Source organism: Culex pipiens, unplaced genomic scaffold (genome assembly GCF_016801865.2).
Source record: "Culex pipiens pallens isolate TS unplaced genomic scaffold, TS_CPP_V2 Cpp_Un0141, whole genome shotgun sequence".
In the NCBI taxonomy this organism is placed as follows: Eukaryota; Metazoa; Arthropoda; class Insecta; order Diptera; family Culicidae; genus Culex; species Culex pipiens.
In genome coordinates this window covers 2,315-25,000 of record NW_026292958.1, presented here as the reverse complement: position 1 = coordinate 25,000, position 22,686 = coordinate 2,315, and the positions used below count along the sequence as shown (strand labels likewise).

At 37.7% G+C, this 22,686-nt stretch overlaps 4 protein-coding genes across 4 annotated transcripts; 2 read left to right on the top strand and 2 right to left on the bottom strand.

Moving 5' to 3' along the window:
• Nucleotides 1-2,765: 2,765 nt before the first annotated feature.
• On the top strand, nt 2,766-6,362 carry LOC120412493 (uncharacterized). Its single transcript, XM_039572988.2, has 3 exons — nt 2,766-3,968; nt 4,031-4,522; nt 4,579-6,362. The coding sequence occupies exons 1-3, from the start codon at nt 3,012-3,014 to the stop codon at nt 4,771-4,773; spliced, it is 1,644 nt and encodes a 547-aa protein (XP_039428922.1). The 5' UTR covers nt 2,766-3,011; the 3' UTR covers nt 4,774-6,362.
• A 1,142-nt stretch (nt 6,363-7,504) lies between these two features.
• LOC120412459 (engulfment and cell motility protein 1-like) lies at nt 7,505-9,896 on the bottom strand. Its single transcript, XM_039572929.2, has one exon. It carries the CDS (start codon nt 9,774-9,776, stop codon nt 7,629-7,631), a length of 2,148 nt encoding a protein of 715 aa, XP_039428863.1. The 5' UTR covers nt 9,777-9,896; the 3' UTR covers nt 7,505-7,628.
• A 94-nt stretch (nt 9,897-9,990) lies between these two features.
• LOC120412461 (phosphatidylinositol-glycan biosynthesis class X protein-like) lies at nt 9,991-14,033 on the top strand. Its single transcript, XM_039572935.2, has 5 exons — nt 9,991-10,220; nt 10,288-10,417; nt 13,353-13,501; nt 13,558-13,744; nt 13,812-14,033. Exons 1-5 carry the CDS (start codon nt 10,117-10,119, stop codon nt 13,968-13,970), a joined length of 729 nt encoding a protein of 242 aa, XP_039428869.1. The 5' UTR covers nt 9,991-10,116; the 3' UTR covers nt 13,971-14,033.
• Nucleotides 14,034-14,505: 472 nt separating this feature from the next.
• On the bottom strand, nt 14,506-21,609 carry LOC120412460 (putative inorganic phosphate cotransporter). The gene is made up of 4 exons (XM_039572933.2): nt 21,463-21,609; nt 17,254-18,458; nt 17,068-17,188; nt 14,506-14,581 (listed from the first exon to the last, which is right to left on the bottom strand). The coding sequence occupies exons 1-4, from the start codon at nt 21,518-21,520 to the stop codon at nt 14,514-14,516; spliced, it is 1,452 nt and encodes a 483-aa protein (XP_039428867.1). The 5' UTR covers nt 21,521-21,609; the 3' UTR covers nt 14,506-14,513.
• Between the last annotated feature and the right edge of the window lie 1,077 nt (nt 21,610-22,686).

Sequence of the window (22,686 nt, the reverse complement as noted above, 5' to 3'; positions counted from 1 at the left end):
TGACAGCTCTGGAGGAGGAGGTTAGGTGTCGAAACCTTTACCCCTTTATTGCTTGATGCCAATTTTTGCTGCATGGGTAGCGAGTTCCACATCTGAAACTTGCACAGCAAATTGCATCATTTCAGGGGATTAAACTCTTAAAATTTGTAGTTTTCCTTTAAAATATGTTTAAACTTGGTTTTTGCATACAAATTGATAGTACACAATAAAAAAGTACTCATAGGTGTATCTTTCAAAACTGATAAATTTCTAACTAAAAACAACACTTTTCCTCACCTTATTGGCCTTGCTATTCTTGCCCATATTTGTGCGCTTTTTACAAGCTTTTTAATCGACTTTTGAACTTTTTCTAAAATTTCACACACACTGGACTAAACAAGAATTGCAACGATTGATTTTCTGCAAAGTTCCTGTACAAATTTTCACAAAATCTAACACCACCGGCGGAGTGCCGCAAAATGTGTTTTGAAGATTTTTCGCAGCCCGACAGAATGTCTAGAAAAATAAGGCAAAGTGCGCAGACGCGGGATTTATCACATTTGACGGAGTCAAATATTTATTTGTGAAATTATATTTCGAGTCGAGGGGCATGGTTGATGTCATATTTTAGTAAATTTAAGGAGAGTAAAATTAGTTAAATCAACCAAGTAAATTCTAGACTTTTTTTTGATTAGGTCCTATAAACATATGAAAGACAATAGCTTATAGGACCTTTTCAAAAAAAACTCTGGAATTGTATTTAATTTTTCTGTCATTCTCGACTGACGAAACGGCCAACTTTTTATCGTATTGACTAGAACTTACAGATAATATGTATTTAAAAAAAATCAGAGTGCCGAAAAGTTCGACTTTCCAGAACTTTTATCGAAAAGCAACTGTACGGTTTGAGAGTTTGACACGAATCTTGACGGCATGAGTGTGCCGTCACTAATTCTAAAATTCCGAAAATCAAAAATTCAACATAAATTAATAAATTAAAAATAATACCAAAATTACATAATTCCAAAACGTAGAATATCTAAAGCTATATTTTTATAATTATAGAATTCATAACTTCAAAATTATAAAATTATTAATTTCAAAAAGTTCAAATTCAAAAAAAAAGATTTTAAAAAAATCCAGGCAAACCTTTAAAAATTTAAAATTTATCAACTCTTTTATGAAGGCTTAGGATAATCGAACCATAAAACATATCGATTTATATTTTTGAAGTGAATTTTAAGTCCATCGAACCAAAACTAGTGGAATGTACGACGGTGCGTACGCTTGTGATTCTTTAGGAAAAACATGGAGAATTTCAAAATTTCATAATTTTAAAATTATTATTTTTTTATTTGTGTCTAAGAATCAAAAAAAATATATAAGAGTAAAAGAATTTCAAAATTCTGAAAATCTCGAACTATGTTTTTTTTTTATTCTAGCATTACAAAGTTTGTTTTTCAAAAATTTCAAATTCAAAAATAAAATTGCAATGTTCTGATCTAAATTTCCGAAACTCAAAAATTAGAAAAATCTGAATTTCTGAAATTAAATACTTTAAAAACGCAAAAGTTATGAAATCTTAAGATTTTTTTTCTTTAAAAACCCAAGCCATTGTAGCTTTAATATCTAACAATAAAAACACATTTCTATAAAGACTTAATCGAATCATAATACATTCCCATGATTTTTTAAAAGGAAAAAAAATATTTCGAATTTTCGTAATAACATAATTGTAAAATTTCAGAAATCAAAATTTTCAATATTTTTTTTGGGTTTTCTTGAAATATCATAAATCATAAATAACAGAATATTAAAAAAAATAAATTTAAAAAATTAAAAATAGCAAAATGACAGACTCCAACAATTTCAAAGTTCTTAAGCTATATTTTTTAATCCACGATAAATAAATTAATAAACTAATAATTTTTTAAATTCTTAAATTCAAAAATTCCAAAACACTGAAATTTTTAATTTTATAAATTCTGAGATTGGTATATCTCAAAATACAAAAATATAAATACTTATATTAAAAAAAAAATCAATCCATCCAAACCTCTAAATCTTTAAAATTTAAAAAAAGTAACTCTTCTGTAAAGACTTCGGATAATCCAATCATAATAATATCGCATTTAAATTTTTATATTGAGTTCAGCGACCCAAAAATAGTGGAATTCAATGTAATGTATGATTGTCTGATACAAAATAAAATGTTATAGTATCACGATGCCCCCATTTTAGATATTTTTTTTAAATTGGTTTTCAGTATTTTTCTTATGATTTTTAAATAAATATTTCAGAATTAGTTGAAGTGTGTTTTAATATTTTTGTGGATTTTTTAATATTACCAAAAAATTATGAAGCATTCTTCTATTTTTTGGAAAAAAATCTAAATCTGTTCGAAATTATTTCCTTTATTAAACGATAAGAATCATTTCTTGAGGAATCAAAATCGTGATACTTACTGTACTCCACATCCTCGAAATTTATCAATGAACGTAAACCGGTCATGAATGGAACCTGACCTACAACAACGCAGCCAAAAACAAGGACCAAAAAACGGTTTTCGTTTTTATCTGCACTTTCTAAACACGTGAGATCATCACCTTCTATTGCGCAAGTCAGTCCTTTGTCATATCCTAGCCCCCAAATGAAAATCGATACTCGTGAAAATTCTCCAACAGCAGACAAGTTGGCTCTAGTTGTGGTGAGAAATGTTTTGTGAATTTTAGAAGTTTATTTGGGAAATTGGATCGAATAAAATATATTTTGTTTTAGAACTTTCAACGGGCTAAAGTATTGTGCAGAAACAAATCTGATAAACCCACAATTTCTGGAAGAAATTGAACTCAACCTTCTGAAAACCCCTAGTCCGGAAGTTGAGCCCCCCTGATCCGCGCGTGTACGTGGTTCCGTGATTTACCGTGGCGCTGAGCGAACAATCCATCAAAACGCAGTCCCGAGTGCATCCGAGTCCGGGGGAGAGTGCCCGCACGCTGGTGTGGGCCCTTCCCCTAACGGCGTCATGCAACATGGAAAACGGCAACTTTCACGGCAATTTTATGGAAAACGACGACGACGGACATCCGCATCCGGCGCATCCGGCCGAAGATGTGACTCCGACGCAGGATAGTAATTTGTTGGATAGTACGGAGATACTGATCCAGAGCAGCATGGATGATATCTTTGATGTGATTAAGGCGGGGGAGCTTTCGGAGGTGGAGAACTTGGTGGAAAAGGTCGGTCCGGAGGCGTTGAGTGCTCGTGACAAGCATGGGTACACTCCGGCTCATTGGGCGGCCTTGGATGGTAACGTGGAGATGATGCGATATCTGGTTGAACGTAATGCGCCTGTGGATTTGCCATGCTTGGGAACGCAAGGTCCGCGGCCGATTCATTGGGCTTGTCGTAAGGGTCATGCTGCGGTGGTGCAGGTTCTGCTTCAGGCTGGAGTGGCTGTAAATGCGGCGGATTTTAAGGGATTGACGCCGCTAATGACCGCTTGCATGTATGGACGGACTGCTACAGCGGCTTATCTGTTGGGAATGGGAGCTCAGAATCATCTGACGGATATCAACGGGGACACTGCTTTGCATTGGGCAGCTTACAAGGGTCACGCCGACCTGATCCGTCTGCTGTTGTACTCTGGAGTTGATTTGCAAAAGACGGACAACTTTGGATCAACACCGCTGCATCTAGCTTGTCTTTCGGGTAACTTGCAGTGCGTTAAAATTTTGTGTGAAAAGCGAAACTTGGAGCTGGAACCGAGGGATAAAAACGGCAAGACTCCGTTGATGTTGGCCCAGAGTCACCGGAACAACGACGTGGTTAAGCTGCTGCATAACGAGATCAAGAAGAAGTCTCGCTGGATGCCACCGATCTCGGAGCTCTGGAGTCTGCTTTTCGGTGGAGCTGGAGCTTCAAAGGGACCGTTGATCTTGTTCTTGTTTTCCGTATTACTGTGGGGCTATCCGATGTACATGATCCGGGTAATTAAAACACCTCAATACTTTATAGGTTTGTTTGCTGACTAAGAATCTCTAATTTCCAGTGCATCCCAATAACTTGGAACGTACTGCGACGTTCGCACTACTGCTTCATCTACTGGAATGCAGTCATGTGGATCAGCTGGATCATTGCGAATCGTCGTGATCCGGGTTACATCCCACTAAACTCCGATACGTATTACCGCGCCATCAAGCAGATTCCGTACTTTGACAAGTGGAAGAAGCGCAACGTGATCCTGTCGAGACTTTGCCACAGCTGTCGATGCCTGCGTCCGTTGCGTGCCAAGCACTGCCGAATCTGTAACCGCTGTGTATCTTACTTCGATCATCACTGTCCGTTCATATACAACTGCGTTGGACTACGAAACCGGATGTGGTTCCTTCTATTTGTGTTGAGCGTGGCGATAAACTGTTCATTTACCATCTACTTTGCCTGCTATTGCGTTATGATCGAGGGATTCAGTCTACTTTACGTACTCGGTTTAGTCGAAGCATTCGTTTTCTGCGGTTTGGGATGGATCTTGACATGTACATCGGTATGTATTACATATCAAATAATTTAATATACTCTACTAACCCAATTTTCTCGCAGATCCTCCACGCCTGCATGAACCTGACCACGAACGAGATGTTCAACTACAAGCGCTACCCGTACCTGCGGGACAAACGCGGCCGCTACCAGAACCCCTTCTCCCGGGGTCCCATCCTGAACCTGTTCGAGTTCTTCGTGTGTCTGCCGGACCGCCAGGACGAGCTGCAGGACTTTATGCAGGACGAGAACCTTTGATCCCACAACGGCAGCGTGAAGCGGAAACGGCTTACCAGCAGCTAATAAGCAGCGCCATTTTTGTCCAGTCGCACATTGAACTTTGCCTGCTCTCACACCCACACAGAAATACACACCGAACGCCGGAAGTGGCAAGAAAAACGCTTACGAAACGAAAAAAGAGCGCAAAAATACATTCCCAATGAAGTTCTTTCAAATTTCTACTTTAAGCAACGAGCAAACTTTTCATTGGATATAAAATACGTTTATTATACTTTTCAAATGTTTCTACCATTCCAGTATTTGTTGCTTTGTTATCAATACATATTTAATGAGTTTAGTTTAATAATGCATGCATCGAATGTTTTACGTTTAAGTATAGTCGATATTCGGATCGAGAGGATTTGTTATGATTCTTACACACAAACTTAGATCGCTATCAGATAAAAAAGAACTCTTTAAAATAGATGTTAAACGATGATTATATATTTGTTGAAAACTGAAAATAATAAGTAGCTAATCCATCAAAAAGACAACTGTTACGTTACCCTCTCTAGCATGTCACTACCATAGAACGAATATTAAATACTGAACTTAATCATTATAGTAAAATACGAAATGCGCACACACACATGTGTGTGTGCTGAATATGTATGTGTGTAGCGTACGTAGCTTTGATAAATTGCACAATAGAACGTGTTTTTTTTTGTTATTGTGTAAATCTCATTCTAGCCTAGCAGACAAACCATTCCCATACACAACCCAAAATAGACAGCAGCAGATGTATTTGGTCAACCCTATGAAATAATGAAGCCGTATTTTTGGAGAGAATCACTATTTTTACATAATGTTTGGCAGATTCCGTCGGCTTGAATGCTTGAGAAATAAAATTTCTTAACAAATTGCATAAATCAAGTGGAGTTTTATTAGAATATCACACAACATACAAATGTAGAAATTATTATTTCCTTATGAATTAATTTCTGTTGAATGGTATTGGTCTAATTGAAGTCGATTTATAAAATCCATCTTCAGAAAAAAATGTCTGTTGAGTTTTCCAGAAATGAAATTGACAGAGCCACAACTCATCTATTACTCTGAAGAGTATCTCAACCTTTTTGAAATTCATGATCGTCGTAAATTTGAGTTAATTTAAAATTTTAAATTATTTTATAGAGCCGAATTTTTGGAAGAACGAAGGGAGTGTTAGTTCGAAACGAAGCTTTATATAAATTATTAATTGTGCCATTTTTAAACAAGATTTTCACTTTTTATCAACAAAATAATTTTTGATGTTTCAAAAAAATCTGGGGAAAAAATATCAGGTCAATTAATAAAAACTTGAATATCTGTTCTCTGATTTAAAAATTAAATAATATAAATATGATTATTCAAGTGCAATATTCCGAAATTCAAAAATCAAAAAAATTCAAAATCTATGAATGTTTCATTTACTTTTTTAAAATTCAAGATAAAAATAATATATTTTTTAAATTAAAAATCAAAATATGGCACACAACATAAAAATTTTAAAACAAAATTACAATCAGAATAGTAAATAGAATCACATTTTTTTAATTTTTCCTGAAATTTGGGCCTCTTACCTAAAATATGAGTCAAAAATATGCTTTGGCGGCATTTAGAATTTAGGAAGTTAATAGTTTAAGGATTTGAGAACTCAGGAATCTAAGAATTTAAATAAGTTAAGTATTTAATATAAGAATCATCAAATTTAAGAGTTTCAATTTAATTCGGTTTTATTGGTGAATAATTATGGTACATTAAATTATTTTGCAGTACATAACCAAATTTTTGAGTTCCTTTAAGGTGTGCGCTGCATCCTAATCCATTTTGGAAAAAAAAAATCTTTAAATAAGACATTAACAAAAGTAAGAAAAAAATTGAGGAATTCAAAAATTTAGGAATTAAAGAGATTCAAAAAAATAATGTTTTAAGGAATAGTTATTTAAGAACAAAAAAAATTGAGAAAAAAAAATAATAATTAAATTAAGAATTTAAAAAAAGTGGAAAAAAAATGGAAAATTAAATATAGAATTTGAGACTTAAAAACCCGTAGAATTAGAAAAAATCCAAAATAAAAATGTACAAAAAAATTGAAAAAATATTTCATTTCGGATTCTTAAATTTGATTTTTTTGAATTTCTGAACTATTTATATTTCAATTTTAAAATTTTGAACAAATGGATTTTTTATTTGATTTTTTTTAAACTTCGACTTTTATTTATCAAGCACCGTCACACGCGCTCAAACCGAACTGTCAACTTTTCTCGGGGGTTGGGTCACGAAAATAATGCGCAAATTTTCTAGTTCGTGTTTGTTCCGAGCTTCAAACACGTTTATAAACGGAAAATCCCACAAAACCACTGCCAACTTCTTGCCAAAACCCAGCTTAAATATAGTGTTGAAATTTTTGTCAGACTTTTGTTAGATTTCAGCAGGAACGTCAAGACTGGGTAGCAGCTTGGGGGAGGGAGAACAATGCGATACCTGACAGTGCCGATTGAGAAAGCTGCAGCAAAACTTGCATGCAAGTAGCAGCTTTCAACACAAACACAATTTTGCACTGAGGAAAGTTGGCATGCAATTTTCTTGAGCTTTTACAATTTTTATTTTACTTGATTCTTTTTTGTGCGTTAGATTTTGTATCAACTGCTGTCTATTTGAGAACATAATTTTCAGACCAAGTGGAATGATATTTTTTAATCTTAAATTGAAATAAAATTTTGATATCTAAATGTATGATAAAAGCATATTTTCTTCACAAAACTTGATAAACTTTGGCTTCATCAGTGGCGGGGTCCACAATACTCAAAATAAACAGAAAAAATGACATTTAAAAATTGCACACGATTACCTTAGCTGTCGAAGCAAAAGTCGTAATTCTCCGGCTCTGGCGGAATCGGCGGCGGATCCTTCGAGATGTCCACCCCTTCCGTGTCCAGCAGGCGCAGCTTGATCTCCATCGACAGCAGCGTCTCGAAGTCGTCGTCCTTTTGCTTACTGACCATGGCCGCTCCGAGCAGGGCGTTGATTCCGTCGGTCCAGTAGTTGAACGTGGTTTCGTCCGGGGCGACAAAGTCGAGCGTTTGCTGGTCGCTGGACTCGGTGACGAGGGAGAATCCGAGCGGGAAGGTTGATTTTTTGGCACGCATTTCCTTCATGTGAGGGCACTCCTTTCCGACGAGCATTTGGCGGATGTCGATGACGGGGAGTTTGCTGTTGAGTTCTTCGAGGGTGGGGACGTTCTTTTCGTCGCAATCGCCGTAGTGGATGACTTTGAGGTTGGGGGAGAGTCGGGCGTACCAGTACTTGTCCCTTTCGCGCTTTCCGCCGTTGTACTTGGAGAAGCGCGTTCCGACGACGAGATAGCCGAGGCGTTGCTCCTTGATGAGGGACATGATTTCCGGGGTGATTTTTTCCTTAAGCGAGACGATGGCCGACGCGGTTGACTCGCACTCTTCGCGGGAGGTTCGTTCCTGTTGGCGAAGTTGGGTGATGGTGTTGTAGGTGAAGGTGTTGATCTTGTTGCGGAAGTCCTCGAGGGAAGCGGGTCGTCCGGTGATGCTGCGCGTGATTTGCTCGCGGACCACGCTGAACACCTTGACAAAGTCTTCGGTTGTGGCACGCATGTCCTTCCAGCTTTTGTTCAACACGACGATGCAGATGCAGAAGAACTCTTCGAACGGGTGATCGTGGGTGAAGAACATCGGATGAAACTCCTGGCCGTGCTCGGAGGGAGATTCGCCGATGCGCAGGATGTCGCACAGGACTTTGACCAGTTCGATGCTGGTCCGGCCAAAGGGACACTCGTGCTCGTCGGCACGGCAGCTGTTTTCGTGAACCACTTTAGTGTAGCTTTGGGTGTAATTACGGGCAAAGTAAACCATACAGTCAAGCGCGAGCACACCTGGCGGAGTCTCCAGGAAGTCCTGCGCGGGATTGATGTCACATTTGAAGCCCAGCTTCTTGTAGTAGGTCGAGTACGAGCTGCCGTGGGCACGACGTGCCGTCACGTCCGGAATCGGGTCGATGCCTTCCGCTTCGAACGCAATTCGACGTAGTTCTTTGATCTTTTCCTGGCCGTCCGGATCCTGGGCATCGATCGGGGTCTTCATACGTTGCTCCAGCAGGCCCAGGGTCAGCGTCTGCAGCACGTACAGCTGGTGGGAGATTTCCGCTCCGGTGTTGGTCGTGATGACACTGTTGATGATGGAGCGATACTGTTTGCAGCTGAAAGTGGCCGCAATGTTCTGCCGTTTGGCATTGTCCGCCTTGATGAAGAGAGCGTTGATCAGCGCGATCGTGTTGTGCGACGGAGCGTCCTGCAGCAGCTTCAGCAGCACCTCCAGCGTTACGTCCTTCTCAACCAGCGCAAAGTTGCTGCTGTTCTGGACAATATTCTCCAAAATTGAAAGTGCCGACTGGACAATCTCCGCGTTAAAGGTCCCATTCAAGAAGGAAATGTTCCGCGATATAAACGACGGCTGCAGAATGTCCCACGAAATCGTGCCATGGTCCATCAGCTTGACAAACGAGGACAAAGCCATCTTCAAAATGTTAACCGGATATCCGGTGTCCTCAATAATCGTAATAATCAAGTTCAGCCCGTGCTCTTTGATAAACTCCAACGCAAACGTAATGTCCGCACTAAGCCCCGGCAAATCGGCCAACACCCTAGTCATCTCGTCCAGCTTCCCTCCCTGCAGCTTGGCCAGAATCTCCCCCGCCGTTTTCGACGGCGAAAAGACCATCTTCAGCACGGAACCATTCTTCACGTCGTGCCGGTTCTTCTCCGTCACGTAATTATTAGCATCGGCAAACCGCAACGCGTACGATTCCGAATCATTAATCACCCAGAACGAACACAAACCTTCGATTATCGAGGACAAAGGGGTCCGCTGGTCGAACTCAATCAGCTGCGGGATTCCGGACTCGAATTCCACCGCAATCTTCACCACGTGACTGTCCCGTGCGAGCGCTGGCATCTTGGCTTTCGGTAACATTTACACACACATCGGTGGCCACCCTCCCGACGACGACGGAACGCGGATTCACCGGAGAAAACCTCGAATTTGATGGAAAAAAAACAAGAAAGATGACTGTCGCGATTGGAAAAGCTTTGACAGAATGATTAATCAAACAAGGCAGTGGTGTGCGTTGCTGAACTGATTGAGGTGGGGGGCGCAAACAAGCCCATGCAGCAGCGGCCCACAAACTGTCACAACAAAGTGCCGCGGCCGGATTGTTTACAACTCTGTTCGCGTCGCGATAAACTTTAGCTAGGTTGATGTTTTCTGTAAAATTACGTACTTCAGTGAATAGTTTGCATGTAAAACAATCAAGATGAGGCACCTGCTGGTAGTGGCACTCGTCGCAACCTTTTGTAGACAAGCGGTCGGCCTCAGTGCGTTTCTTTACATGAGTGTGCACCATTCGGGGTTTCACAGGTGAGAGGGTAAAAATTGCTTGCAAATATTGATTTTAGAAATTAATTTGTACGACTTGATTTTTAAGGGACATTCACTACAATTTAAAGTTTGGAGGCGTGGGCAGGATGTCCTGCGAGCTGCTGTTGATTCAGCAATTTCCGGCCGCGATGTACGTGGACACCGACCAGCTGACCAACATGAAAAAGTTCAAAAAGGTAAAAAGTTTGCTAGATTTCCTGTAAAAAGTTGAACAAAACATGCAGCATGCTTTAAGTCTTTAATCATTATTAAGACTTTGTCACATTTTTTAAATATAGGACTTTTTGTCTTTTTCAAAAAAAAAAAAAAAAATAAAAAAAATTCAAGTCAATCGATTTTCAGTTAAAAAATTTTTAGAGTTCCCTAACATTGCAGTGGTGCTCAACCGTTTTCGTTCTATTTCAACTATTATAAATATTAATCAATATAAATTATTAAAATAATTATTTTCAAATTTATAATAGAAAAGCAATCTGCGGAAATTGCAGGACAAAGTCGGGAATTCGCCAATATCCGCCAAATATCGGGAAAAAGTCTGGATTTTATGATTTTTTGTCTAGAAGTCGGGCAAAGTGGGGAATTCTAAGCATACTGGTTTGATAATTATTTTTTAACTCTTGAATAATTATGTTATATTTTGTATAATTTTCAAATTAAATTCGCTCAATTCTGCTTTAGTCACTTACTTTAAATTTTTAGGTTCTTTTCACTATTTCATTATATTTGAGTATGGAAAAGCTGTTTGAGACATTCAAAATCTTAACAAATATTGGATGCCTTTGGCACAGATTTTCATTACCTATTACCATTCATTACCTCTATTAATTTTTGTATATCAAACAAAAAGGAAAAGTTAATGAAAAACTAATATAAAAATAGAGCCTAATGGTCAGCTGAGAGTTATGATTCTATTAAATTTTGTCACTTTTGTCACAAAAAGATCGAATATTTAGAACAGATTCCAATACTTTAAAAAAAAATTTCTAAACTCAAATTAATTTAGTAATTTCAAATATTTTTTTCCAAATGTTTCCATTGAACTTTTTAAGTGAGTATGGGTAAATCACCTACTATGGATAAAGCTTGATTTTCTGTTTCCGGAAAACTCAAATATGGAATAAAATCAAAAAATCAAAAACTTTTTTAGTTTTGAAAACATTAAGAAAATATTTAAAATTGCAAATAAATTAATCCAAGAAATTTTTAGTAATTGCAAAATTGTTTAAAAAAAAATGTCTCTTCAAACGTTTGGCTTAAAATAAGTGGGAGAACGTAAAATAATATCAAACTGAATTTTCATTGAAAAAAAAGTTGAATACTGACCACTAGATAAATTAACATTGATTAAAAAATTCAACCTGGAAATTTTTTTTTTTTTTGAATTCCTAGATATTTTTCTGAATTCTTTAAAAGAATAATAACAGCAATTATGTTTTAATCGTTCTTTGATTTAAAATGATGACGAAGTTGTAAAAAAAAGAATGAAATTTTAAATTCAGTTATCATTAACTTTTTGTCATTTCCAGTTGCATTGAAGAATCAAAAACTATACGTTTGCCAATTTAAAAATAACATGGAAGTTATAATTATTCTTAAACTTTCGATTATTTTCCAAAGACTAATTGTTTGTGTTTCTACTCTGAATCTGAATCATTAATGAATTTCCATTTTAAGGGTTTTTTTTATTTGTTGTTCAGCTTATGTGTTTACAAAAATTGCCAATAGTTGTTAAAAATTAATTTAGATTTTTTTTTCGGTGGTTGATATTGACTTTTTTTTATAGAGTTTTTTGTTTGAAATTTAGATAAGAAATGCCTAATATTTGAGCTCTCTGGAAAAGTCTGAAAAAAAGTCGGGAATTTGAAAATGGGATTTGAGTGGTCACCCTGTGGTACGCCAGGCCAGCCCGACCATGTGAATTTTATCGCAGAGACGATTCCTTGAATAAATCCACTGACATTATTTTTTGCATGAAACAAAACACTTTTGGGAGTTGCAAAGTAACCGCCGACTATACAAGTCGCATTCTCAACACCAGTCTGTAGTTTGTGTGCGCGTCGCCACTTTTTCAAAATGTGCACCGTAGACAAAAACAGCATTGCAATTATGCAATAGAAGAAGAATAGCCGTGCTGCAGTTCGCCGACTCAGCAATGGCCTCGTCCATCATCGACAAACCTCTGGTATATCAGGGTTGCAAAATCCCGATTTACCTGGACAACAACGCTACGGAAGTTCGTGTGCTTGACCTACCTCTAGGCATAAGCAATGATGACGTAGTCAAAGTGATGAGTAAATACGACGAAATTTTGACCATCACCAACGACCGCTGGATTAACTTCTTCCCAGGAATCCCAAATGGGGTTCGGACCCTGCGGATGTTGCTGAAACAGCCAACGCCGAAATTAATCACTGTAAACAATGCTGCTGCAGCAGTGACAATTATAGGCAAAAAATCGCTTTGCAAACTCAAAGCAAAGAACAAAAAATGTGCGGATTCGAGTAAAAAGGTGAACCAAAAAAGCAGTACACAACCGATTGAACCTGAGCCAAGCAGAAAAAGCAACAACAGTAAACAAGACCAAAAAGCAATGCAAACAAGTGAAATTGCCGAAGAATCTAACGATTGATTCGAGACCGTGCTTTCTAAGCACACTCGCAAATCCCGGAAGCGCTTACAAGCATATTTGGACGCGGATTACGACTTAACAACAAAACGAAGAGAGATGGCTGAAGAAGAAACAACAGATGAAGAAGATGAAGATGCCACAAAAGCAAAATATTATAGGAATAAGTGTTATGAGTTAACTGTTAAATCCCTGAAGGAAGAGGACGAAGATAAAAGTGAAGAAATTGATCATTTAAGATCCAAATTTGCCCGTAAATATTTGAAACTAAGACAGAAATCGTTAGAAAAAAGGCATGGTAACAATTTTTGAAATATAGCCAGACAAGTGATCTAAAACTCTGTAAACATTCCTCTTCTACTATCCACCTTGAAGAGATGAATGCTCAATGGTGTAAAATCTCTATAATAAAACAAAAAAAAAAAACACTTTTGGGTTTTTTCAACGCATAAAAATCAGCTGTTACTCAATTTTCTCTTCTCCAGATCAACAGCTACGTTCCGCTTTACGTAGATGTGGAGAAACCGGCCAGTAAATCAAGCCCCTTCTCCGTGTACCTCTTCGAGACCGTCCGCCGGGAGGTGAACATCACGCTGCCGATCCACTTCCGCTATCACGATCCGTCCGAGAGGAAGTAGGTTTGATTTATAGATTTTAAATCGAATTTCATTAAGTATGTTTTGTTTGTAGATTCGAACGCATCCAAATCGAGAGTCCCTCGCTGCATCTGCAGTGCAACCGCGGCGTCAACGGGAAGGCCCAACCGCTGAAGGGGTCGGAAACGCACCGGTTTCCGTGTGCCAGCAGTGCCCAGATCTACGACTACGACAAGCTGGACCGGGCCGAGCACTGCGACTGGCAGGAGGTGGAGTTTAGCGTGAGTTGAGAGGGAGATTTTTCACAACTTGAGAGGGAGTCATTCAAGGATACTTTTTTTTCCCCAGAACGTCCCCACGGTCATCAGCGTGCTCATCCCGGTGGGTAACAGCGCCTCGTACCGGTTCGTGCTGCCAGCCACCATCCTGGTCAGCTGGATCGGCAGCATCTATTTGATCTACATTATCGTTAAGTCAGGTAAGCGCGTCAACAAGAAACTTTTGTAACCTCTTTTGATCTCAGCAAATAAAACACAACGAATGCGGGCTAACATTCGTCACGAAATGGGACTTGGCTTTAAAAATATATATATTTTATATATCTCATAGTTGGATAACAATTACAAAAATATGCAGTTATTCGTTACTTTGTTTAGCGCGTTGAATTGTCGAGAGGGATTCTCGATATCTTTTGGCTGGAAGCGAAATCCCCCTCAACTCGTTTTCTCTTCTCTTTTTGTACCCTATTTTTTAATATAACAACTAATAGTCACATTTGCCAATTGGCGAGTGCGCTTCGCGGGAAGCTACTAAATTTCCTGCATTTTTAATCCTTTTATCTTTTCCTGTTAAGAGCACTCGATTTTACGACGATATGACGCTCAGGTTCTCCTGGAAGTGTGCACTCAGTTCTGCTCGTGTGCGACTCGTAATTGTTTTCTGTTTCATAATTTACATATCAGTTCCGGACTAGACTAAGTACTTTTAGGCGTGTTTTTGTTTTGTCCCTCCCACCAAGAGGGGAAGGTGGCGGTACTGCACATCCACACCCTAATCCACGTGGTCCACGGCGTTGGCATTGTTGTGGTTGTTTGGCACCCCAGTCTCGGAGTCGGACGCTGGAAAGAGAAAGAGAACAGTTGGAAAGATTGAAAGAAAAGTCCCTTTTATGGTAGAATATAGTGTTTGCCTAATTAATATTTAAAACCATTATCTACGAATAACTTTTGGAAAATATGCTGGATGTTTCAAACCAAAATCGAGAAATGGGGCTCAATTTTAGATAAAATTTCGTGAATCATAAATTAAAATAAACCAAAAATCAAATCCATTAATCCATAGTAAAAAAAACATAACCTATTTTTTTTAAATAATCTAAGAATTGGTCACGTTTTAAACAAACTCTCATGTTAACACTAAATCCTGATTGTTGACATACAAAATATACATTACATAAGCACTGCAAAAATAATATTAAAATTTTCAATTATCAAATTAAATAAATTCAAGGTTGTGAGTGTGATTGAAAAGTTTTAAAAATAAATAATAAGTTATTTGTGTAACAATTGTTGGCATTTCAGCACTGTGATGTGATGTTGTACAAAACGCCTGTTTGAAGTTGTATAAAAATCTGCAAAAATCTGCTTATAAATAACATAGTCGAAAACTTAACCTTAACCTGCCAAAAATATGAGAATTTTCGTGCGTTTAAGTTTTTAGGATTCTGATTCGAAAAAGATTAAAATATTATTAAATAAAAAAAAAAACAAATTTAGAAAAAACGAAATTCAAAATTTTAAAAGTTACATTTTTTCAAAAAAAAAAAATTAAAAAGAAATAGAATTCAAAGTTTTGAAATATAAACAAAAATATTAAGTAAAAAAATCTGCAATTTGAATAATTTTATAGTTATAAATTCATCAGTCAACATTTGGATTTTTTTTTAATTCTTTTTCCCCCTTTTTCTTTAATTCTTTAATTCCCAAAATATTCTTAAATTATGAAATGCCGCTATTTTTCAAAAATGTAGGCCGCCATCTAAGATTACACAAATTTAGATAAATCTGGATTAGCGAAGTCTAAGGATAATTAACCCTCTACTGCGTATTTTTTCGATTTTTTTTATTTTTCTCATGTTTAGGAGGTCATTTTGAGCAACTTTTGTTCTACGAAAAACTTCACTTCTCTTGTTTTATGTTTTTCTTGTTTAATTTTTAGTATTTTAATTTGGTAGTATTTGGCCTATTCTACCTTCTCCTATCATTACATTTTGCCTTTATAATTTTTTCATGTTTTTACAGTATCTTTTTCATTTTTTCCTTGTTTTTCACATTTTCTGCTATAGAATGGCACCGTTATCTTTAAATTTAAAAAAAAAAAAATGCGTAGAAGCATAGTCTGGGACACTACACAAATCTTTTTCTTTTCAATGCTTTTTAAAGGTCAAAAATTGGTTCAAAAATTATTTTTTTGCGAATTCCTATTTTTTTTAAATTTTAAATTCATTATAATTCAAAATTTTTTATTCTGATTTTTGGAATTCATATATATTTTTTTTTTTATTTTTGTATTCTGTATTTAGCAATTGCATTTGAAAAGAGTATATACACCGAAAAAAAAGTTCTCCGGTCGGGGTCAACATTTATGTTTGACCATTAGGGTGACCTACACCGTAGTCCCAAAAATTGCAATTTTCGTAAATTTTCACAAAAACCACATTAAAAAAATCACAATTCCACGCCATTTCAACCGATTTAAGCTGTCTTGGACGCAAATAAAAGGTGAGTTGGCATTTCTAAGAAAAAAAAAATAATAATAATTGAGGACTGAATAGCCCAGCCTAACATTTGCATAGGTCGAATGAAACTTTAACATGCCGTTTTGACGGTGTCTGGACCAAAGAGCCTTATCTGAAAACATTTTTATTGGATTCCTTTTACGTTACATATTCAAAAAAAAAAAACGGGTGGTGTTCATTAAAAGTATTCTAGGATATGATTTTTTGAAAATAAAAACTGGGTTTTTCGGTGCGCCGCGCGCAGAAACAGGGAAATGACGAAACGGGGAAAAATCTACTTTTTTCACTAAAACACCGATAACTTTAAAATTTCAGCGATTCATATAGGTTTTTGGGTGCCAAAATTTTCGCAATTCAAAGAGGTCCTTAAACTATTTTTCATTGAAAGGCTAGAGTTATATTAAAAAAAAGGTTTTTGTGAAAATTGACAAAATTGCCATTTTGGGACCACCTTACACGATGCAAATGTAATGGTTGAAAAATACGGGTATAATTAGTTTGGCCAAGGAACCCCCAGAATTTGAATTGAATTGAATTGAATTGAATTTATTTACTTTTTTTTTTAGTCCGATCGGAGATCTTTTTTTCGGTTTATGCTCTTTTCGAAAAGATTTGCTGGATTTCTATATTTTTTAAGCTCAAATCTTTCTAACTAGGTGATCTTAGTGATACTTGGCAGTACCATAATTGTGATCATATTTTATGCATTATTTCGAGAGCTTACAAATTTGTAAAAATTAAAGATTCACAGGAATTATATTTAGAAAAAAAAACTTCAAAAAATGCAAGAAAATTGTTTCAACTCACCATTCCGGGGCTCGTTCCAGGACTGAATTTCCGCCTTGCCCAGCGTGACGAACACCAAATTACCGACACAGTAAACGGCTGCCGCAATGTAGAACACGGTTCGCCATTGAATGGGATCATTCTACAAATAGGTTGAAAAATTCGTTGAGATACTAACTCCTAATCAATTAATACAAACTTTCTTACCTCATCGGTCAACACCTCACCCACAATGAGTGGTGCAATAATGCTCATAATATTCGCCGCACAATTCGTGATACCCATCATGGTTCCAGCGTGATTCGGCGCCAAATCAATGTGGTTGACCTGGAAGCCCAAGTACGTAGCCGAATTGATACCGACGGCAACGGTTAGCAAAGCGATGGCCAAATCGGTTCCTCCCTTGGGCACGAACGCTAGTCCCAGCAGGGCACACATCGGAATCCACAAACCGATCGAGTTGAACAGCTTCCGACAGACGACCCGCGAGAGGTACTGTCGGTTGATCAGGAAATCCGAGATTGGACTGAACACGAAGCTGAGGATCCACATGGCCAGATAGGGCAAACTAGACAGCAGTGCATTTTTTTTAATGTCTAGTCCGAGAACGCTTTTCATGTAGGTTGGCATCTGCGTCAGGAGCGTCCAGAAGCCCCAGTTGTGACTGCAGTGAGCGACGATCAGTGCAATCATCGGAGCCGATGTGAAGATCGCCATCCAGGGTGTTACAATCTTCTTGCTGTGATCCTGATTGCCGAGCGAACTCTCGATGAAGTTTCTCTCCTCTGGGGATATGCTGCGATGTTCCACCGGGGAGTTACTGCCAAAAAAGAACCACAGCACCGACCAGATGCATCCGGCCGCACCAGAGATGTAAAAGATGCTGGGCCAACCCATGGACGATGCGGCCAGAACTCCACTAACTGCCAACATGACCACTGTTCCGAACTGCGCTCCAGCGTAGCAATAAGTCCCGAGCGTCCCTCGTTCACTCACCGGTGCCCACTTCGAGAGCATCGTATGTGTTGACGGGAAGATGAATCCCTGGCTAAACCCTTGAACCACTCGCAACGCAATCACCAGCTGACTTCCGCCAATATGCGCGAACCAGGGCGTCAAAACGGCCAACGTCGAGCAAACCCCGAGCGAACCCAACAGCAGCACCTTCGCTCCGAAGCGTTGAGCCATCTGCCCGGCCGGAATCTGCGTCACGACGTAGCCCCAGAAGAAGCTGCTCAGGATGAGCGACTTTGTTCTTTCGTTCCAATCGTACTCCTCAAAGTCCGGATTGGCGGACTTCTTGTCAACCATTACGACGATCGCAACGGACAGATTGACGCGCAGGGCATAGGCCACCGTCAGGCCGAAGAAAAGCAGAACCGTCTGGACATGGCGCACGCCGAAGCCACTCGCTGAAATTGAGATAAAAAGGGAAAAAATTAGATTTTTTTCATCATAGAAAAAATCATGCCTGAAAAAAAGTTTTCGAACCAAATTGACCAGATTTCTAACTGTCTTTGAAGTTACCCCAAAATCCAAGGTGGAATTCCCAATTCGACCGAAAATAAATCTTTTCTGTGTACAGGTTGTCATGAAAATACAGCAGCACATGGCCCGGATACAAATTTGAGCATTAAACAATGCAAAACATCTGTTGGGGAGAAATCCCCCAACTGGATTCTGCGGGTGGACTGTATTTTCGGTTCTGAGTGATAAAAACACTGGGGCTTGCTTTTTTCACCTTTTAATTCACAAAACTCTCAAATTTCTGATTTTTATTTACACTTGCGCGACGTGTCTCGATCGCGTCTCGAAACGGAGTGAAAATTTTCCACTCTGTCTCTCTCCTCCGATCGTTTGCGCGCGCTTCGCTTCGCGCCGTTTTCGTTCGTTGCGTCGTTTTGCGCTGTCACGTTGGCAGCGTCGTCGCTGACAGCGACGCAGGGCTGGACTCGCGCACACTGGGTGACAGTTGCGCAAATCTGGACAAAACATTCGGCGTCGTGCCGAACAACATCAATAATTAATAATAAGCTGTGTATTACCCAATAGGTTCCCAACATTATTTTTAAATCATCTGCCATATTACAGCATTACATTTAAAAAAAAAACTTTAGAATCTATTACATTGCAGAGAATAGTTTTCTGAACAAGTTCCATAAGAAGTACGAATTTTGGTTCAATGTAAGCAAAGATATGCCCAATATCTTAAAATAAATAGTAACTTTCTCCAAAATTTCTGGATTTAACAACTTAAAAATCTCAGAGATATTGAACCGATGATATTGTCCTGTTGTTTGGAATATATTATATCAAAATTATTTAAAAAAAAACTGATCCCAATCATTTTTTAAACCGTCCTTAACAAAAGATAAAGAAATATTGAGGAATTTTTTTGACTTTTTTAGTTTTAATTTTTATTAATGTTTGTATACAGCACATCGAGATGAAAAAAAACATTGTTTATTTAAAATCACCAAAATTATCAAATAATCACTTTAATTTTCAGAATACTTTTAAACGGCCTTTATAAAAAATAACAAACTTAAATTAATATTTTTTTTAAAAGAAGACGGTCCTGTGTATTCCGAAATCACATAGTGGGCCAATACTCACCTCCCAAGAAAAGGGGTCAAAAATGGCTTCATGAACAGCAAAACAAACGAGAGGGTACGATTTCTTGGGACTTTTCTTCACCCTCTCTGGCTTGCTTTCGCTGCAGCTGCTACCCATTTGATTTTTTCTAAAAAAGTGTCCACGTGGTTTATGGATGGTCCCCTCTGAAAATGTGTACTCAGAAAAAATGGTAATATTCATCAGGAAATGGTGACAGATTTCGTGTCAAAAAATGTATAATATTATATCAGGAAGTGGTGAATTGTCATATTTTTTTTATGAAATATTACTCAAAAAGGGGCAATTTTGTTTAGCTCTGTAATTTTACTATTGTCTCTTTCTCTATCTAAATTGAGGTAAAATTATATCATAAAGGAGGTAGAAAACCTTCCAAAATTAAACAGAAAAAAAAAGTTGAACTTTGAAAGGTTGAAAATTTGGTTGATTGAATTTTACCCTTTTTTGTACTTTTACCTAAAAAATGTGTAAAAATGTGAACCTGATGAAAATTTATCAAAAACTGATGAATATTCTCCAATTCCTGATGTAATATTACACATTTTTTGACACAAAATCTGTCACCATTTCCTGATGAATATTACCAATTTTTTTTCTGTGTGCACCTTCCAAAATTACACTTTTTTTGCCGTGTTGGCAAATGACGTTAAAATTGTAAAAGTTGTTGTTTTGTGTTGTACGCAATTATGACAAATAGATCGTCGGTTAGAATCTCCTAGCAGAAGCAAACAATTCGAACTGCCGCAATTTTTTTGTCCATACTTCTATGTGGCTAAAAAGTTGCGTTTTTTGTCCCCTTAAACATACAAAAATAATCAAAAATTTAAACATACGTATGTTGGGAAATTGAGTTTTTGATGTAAAAAAGGTAATTTGAAATTCGGCATTTTTTTCGCCCGAGACGATCCGAAAATTTCTTCAAAAGTTACAGATTTTCGAATATTTACGAACCATTTTTGTATGAACAGCTGCCAAAATTGTATGGAGACTTCAATGGAGAAATAATGGCACAAAATGGCTTCTTTGGTGATAGCGAAGGGCCCCACAAAAAAAAAAAATTGTCGAAATCGGCTGATTTTGTAGAGAATTGCTCAAGTTTACCTATTGTTTTCTGAGAAGTCCATATGAAAAACGTCTTCAACCAATGCGACAAAAATAAAGAATCCTTTTTAAAAAACAGATTTTTTAATATTTGCAAACCAATTTTTTTTTATGAATTGTTTTCAAAACTGTCTGTATTGACGAACAAATTTTTCCTGCTTGTGTCAAATGTGGTCCCCACAAAGATGCAGTCCTTCAAACAGCATACTTTGATAATTTTGTTCTATGACTCCTCCCTCCGTTGATAGTCCGTTCGATATTTCGATATGGAAAAAGAGAGAGTCCAAAACTGTTTAAACTTTTCAGTTAAACTTTTACTATTATATTTTGTTTGTTAACACTTAGTGTTAAGCAAGAGATGAAAAAAAAAGATTTGAAGGAATTCAAGAAATTCCAATTTCGTTTATGAATGTCACTTTGCAATCCCTACTAATCGATTCGATGGAGTCACATGGTCGCTTAATCGTTTCGCTTAGCCTTTCAAACACGAAACATGCCATAATGATTCCAAATTGTCCAATTTAGGGCCCTCCTAAACGGACATCCCTCTATTGCCACAGCGCGCGGAGGTGGAAGGGAAGCCAAATTTAGTCCTTGTGCTCCTATTTTAAGACAACCATCAACCACCCCCTGCTGCCATCCATATGCAAATAAAACCCACTCTCAAATTATGATAATTACGTTGAAGTTGAAGATCGATGGGACGGTAGTTATACCGTCTGCCACAACAGTTGAACATTTTGCTTGGTGTCTGCTTCTTTTTTTCTTCTTCACGATAATCACTGGACGCCGGTCAAAGTGCACGCAAATCGTCGTACCATATTGGAACAACCTTTAGTTAGATTTTTGCACTTTTTGTTTCAGCATCAGGGGCACACTATCAGTGGCAAAACAAACCAACCATATGGCAGAGTGGCACACAGAGCTAATGATGCATTTTAATTGCACTTTTGACTTATCTCATCACACAAAGAACTGCGCGCTGCGAGTTCATGCTGGCTTGTTTCAAATGAGTCAGAACCAAAAACTCAATTGACTATCACACTAACTGTTCTGGTAACTAATGCAACCCACAATATGGTAACCGTAGGAGAGTTCCATTTGCTCGATAATGGTAATTTGCCACGGCAACTTTTTTTTTCTTTTTTGAAACACGTCTGACTCTGGAAACCTTCTCTTTTTATCGTAGAACAAACGACGACGTCGACCGTGTTGCACTTGTGGGCCAGTATTTGACCTAGTCCCCACCTCGAGAACAAACTGTTTGCCGACCGAATTAAACAGGATCATCCACCACCTGGAGGAGACTCTCCCGAACAAAGTGGCGTTGTTTACGAAATACGCGACGAAACTCGGCCTATGTGGCCTCAGAATGGTGTGCTGTTTGCTTTTTCTCTTTTTGCGGGGTTTCAACAGTGTGCTATTCAAGGGTGTATTGCCTCTGCCAGCTGGACCAGCTTGGGTGGAATACACACGCGAAACAACGTCTGATATCGTGGTTATATTTGGAGGGGAGGTTTGTGAAGAGAGAAATGTGAGGATTGTGCGTGACTCTTTTACTGTAATGGTTTCAGAATTGAATTACATTTAGTCTTTTTTCAAGATTTTTCAACTAATTTGATTACATCAACTCGAAGATCACAATCAAAATTCACAAATTGAGAATTATTTTTACATTAACCAAAATAAGACTTTTTGTTTTACCTCACTCTCTTAGTTAATGTTAATACTACCCTTCACTTGTCGAGCATAATGCCAACTTCAAAACACCTGTTGCTTTCTATGTATTGTGCCAATCGTATAGTATGACTTCTCTCTTTCCTGAATGAATGAGGTGCGAGAGCGTAAAACTTCCTCTCGCGTTCTCTTGTTTCGATACCATATTGACGTTTTGCTTGCTGTTTA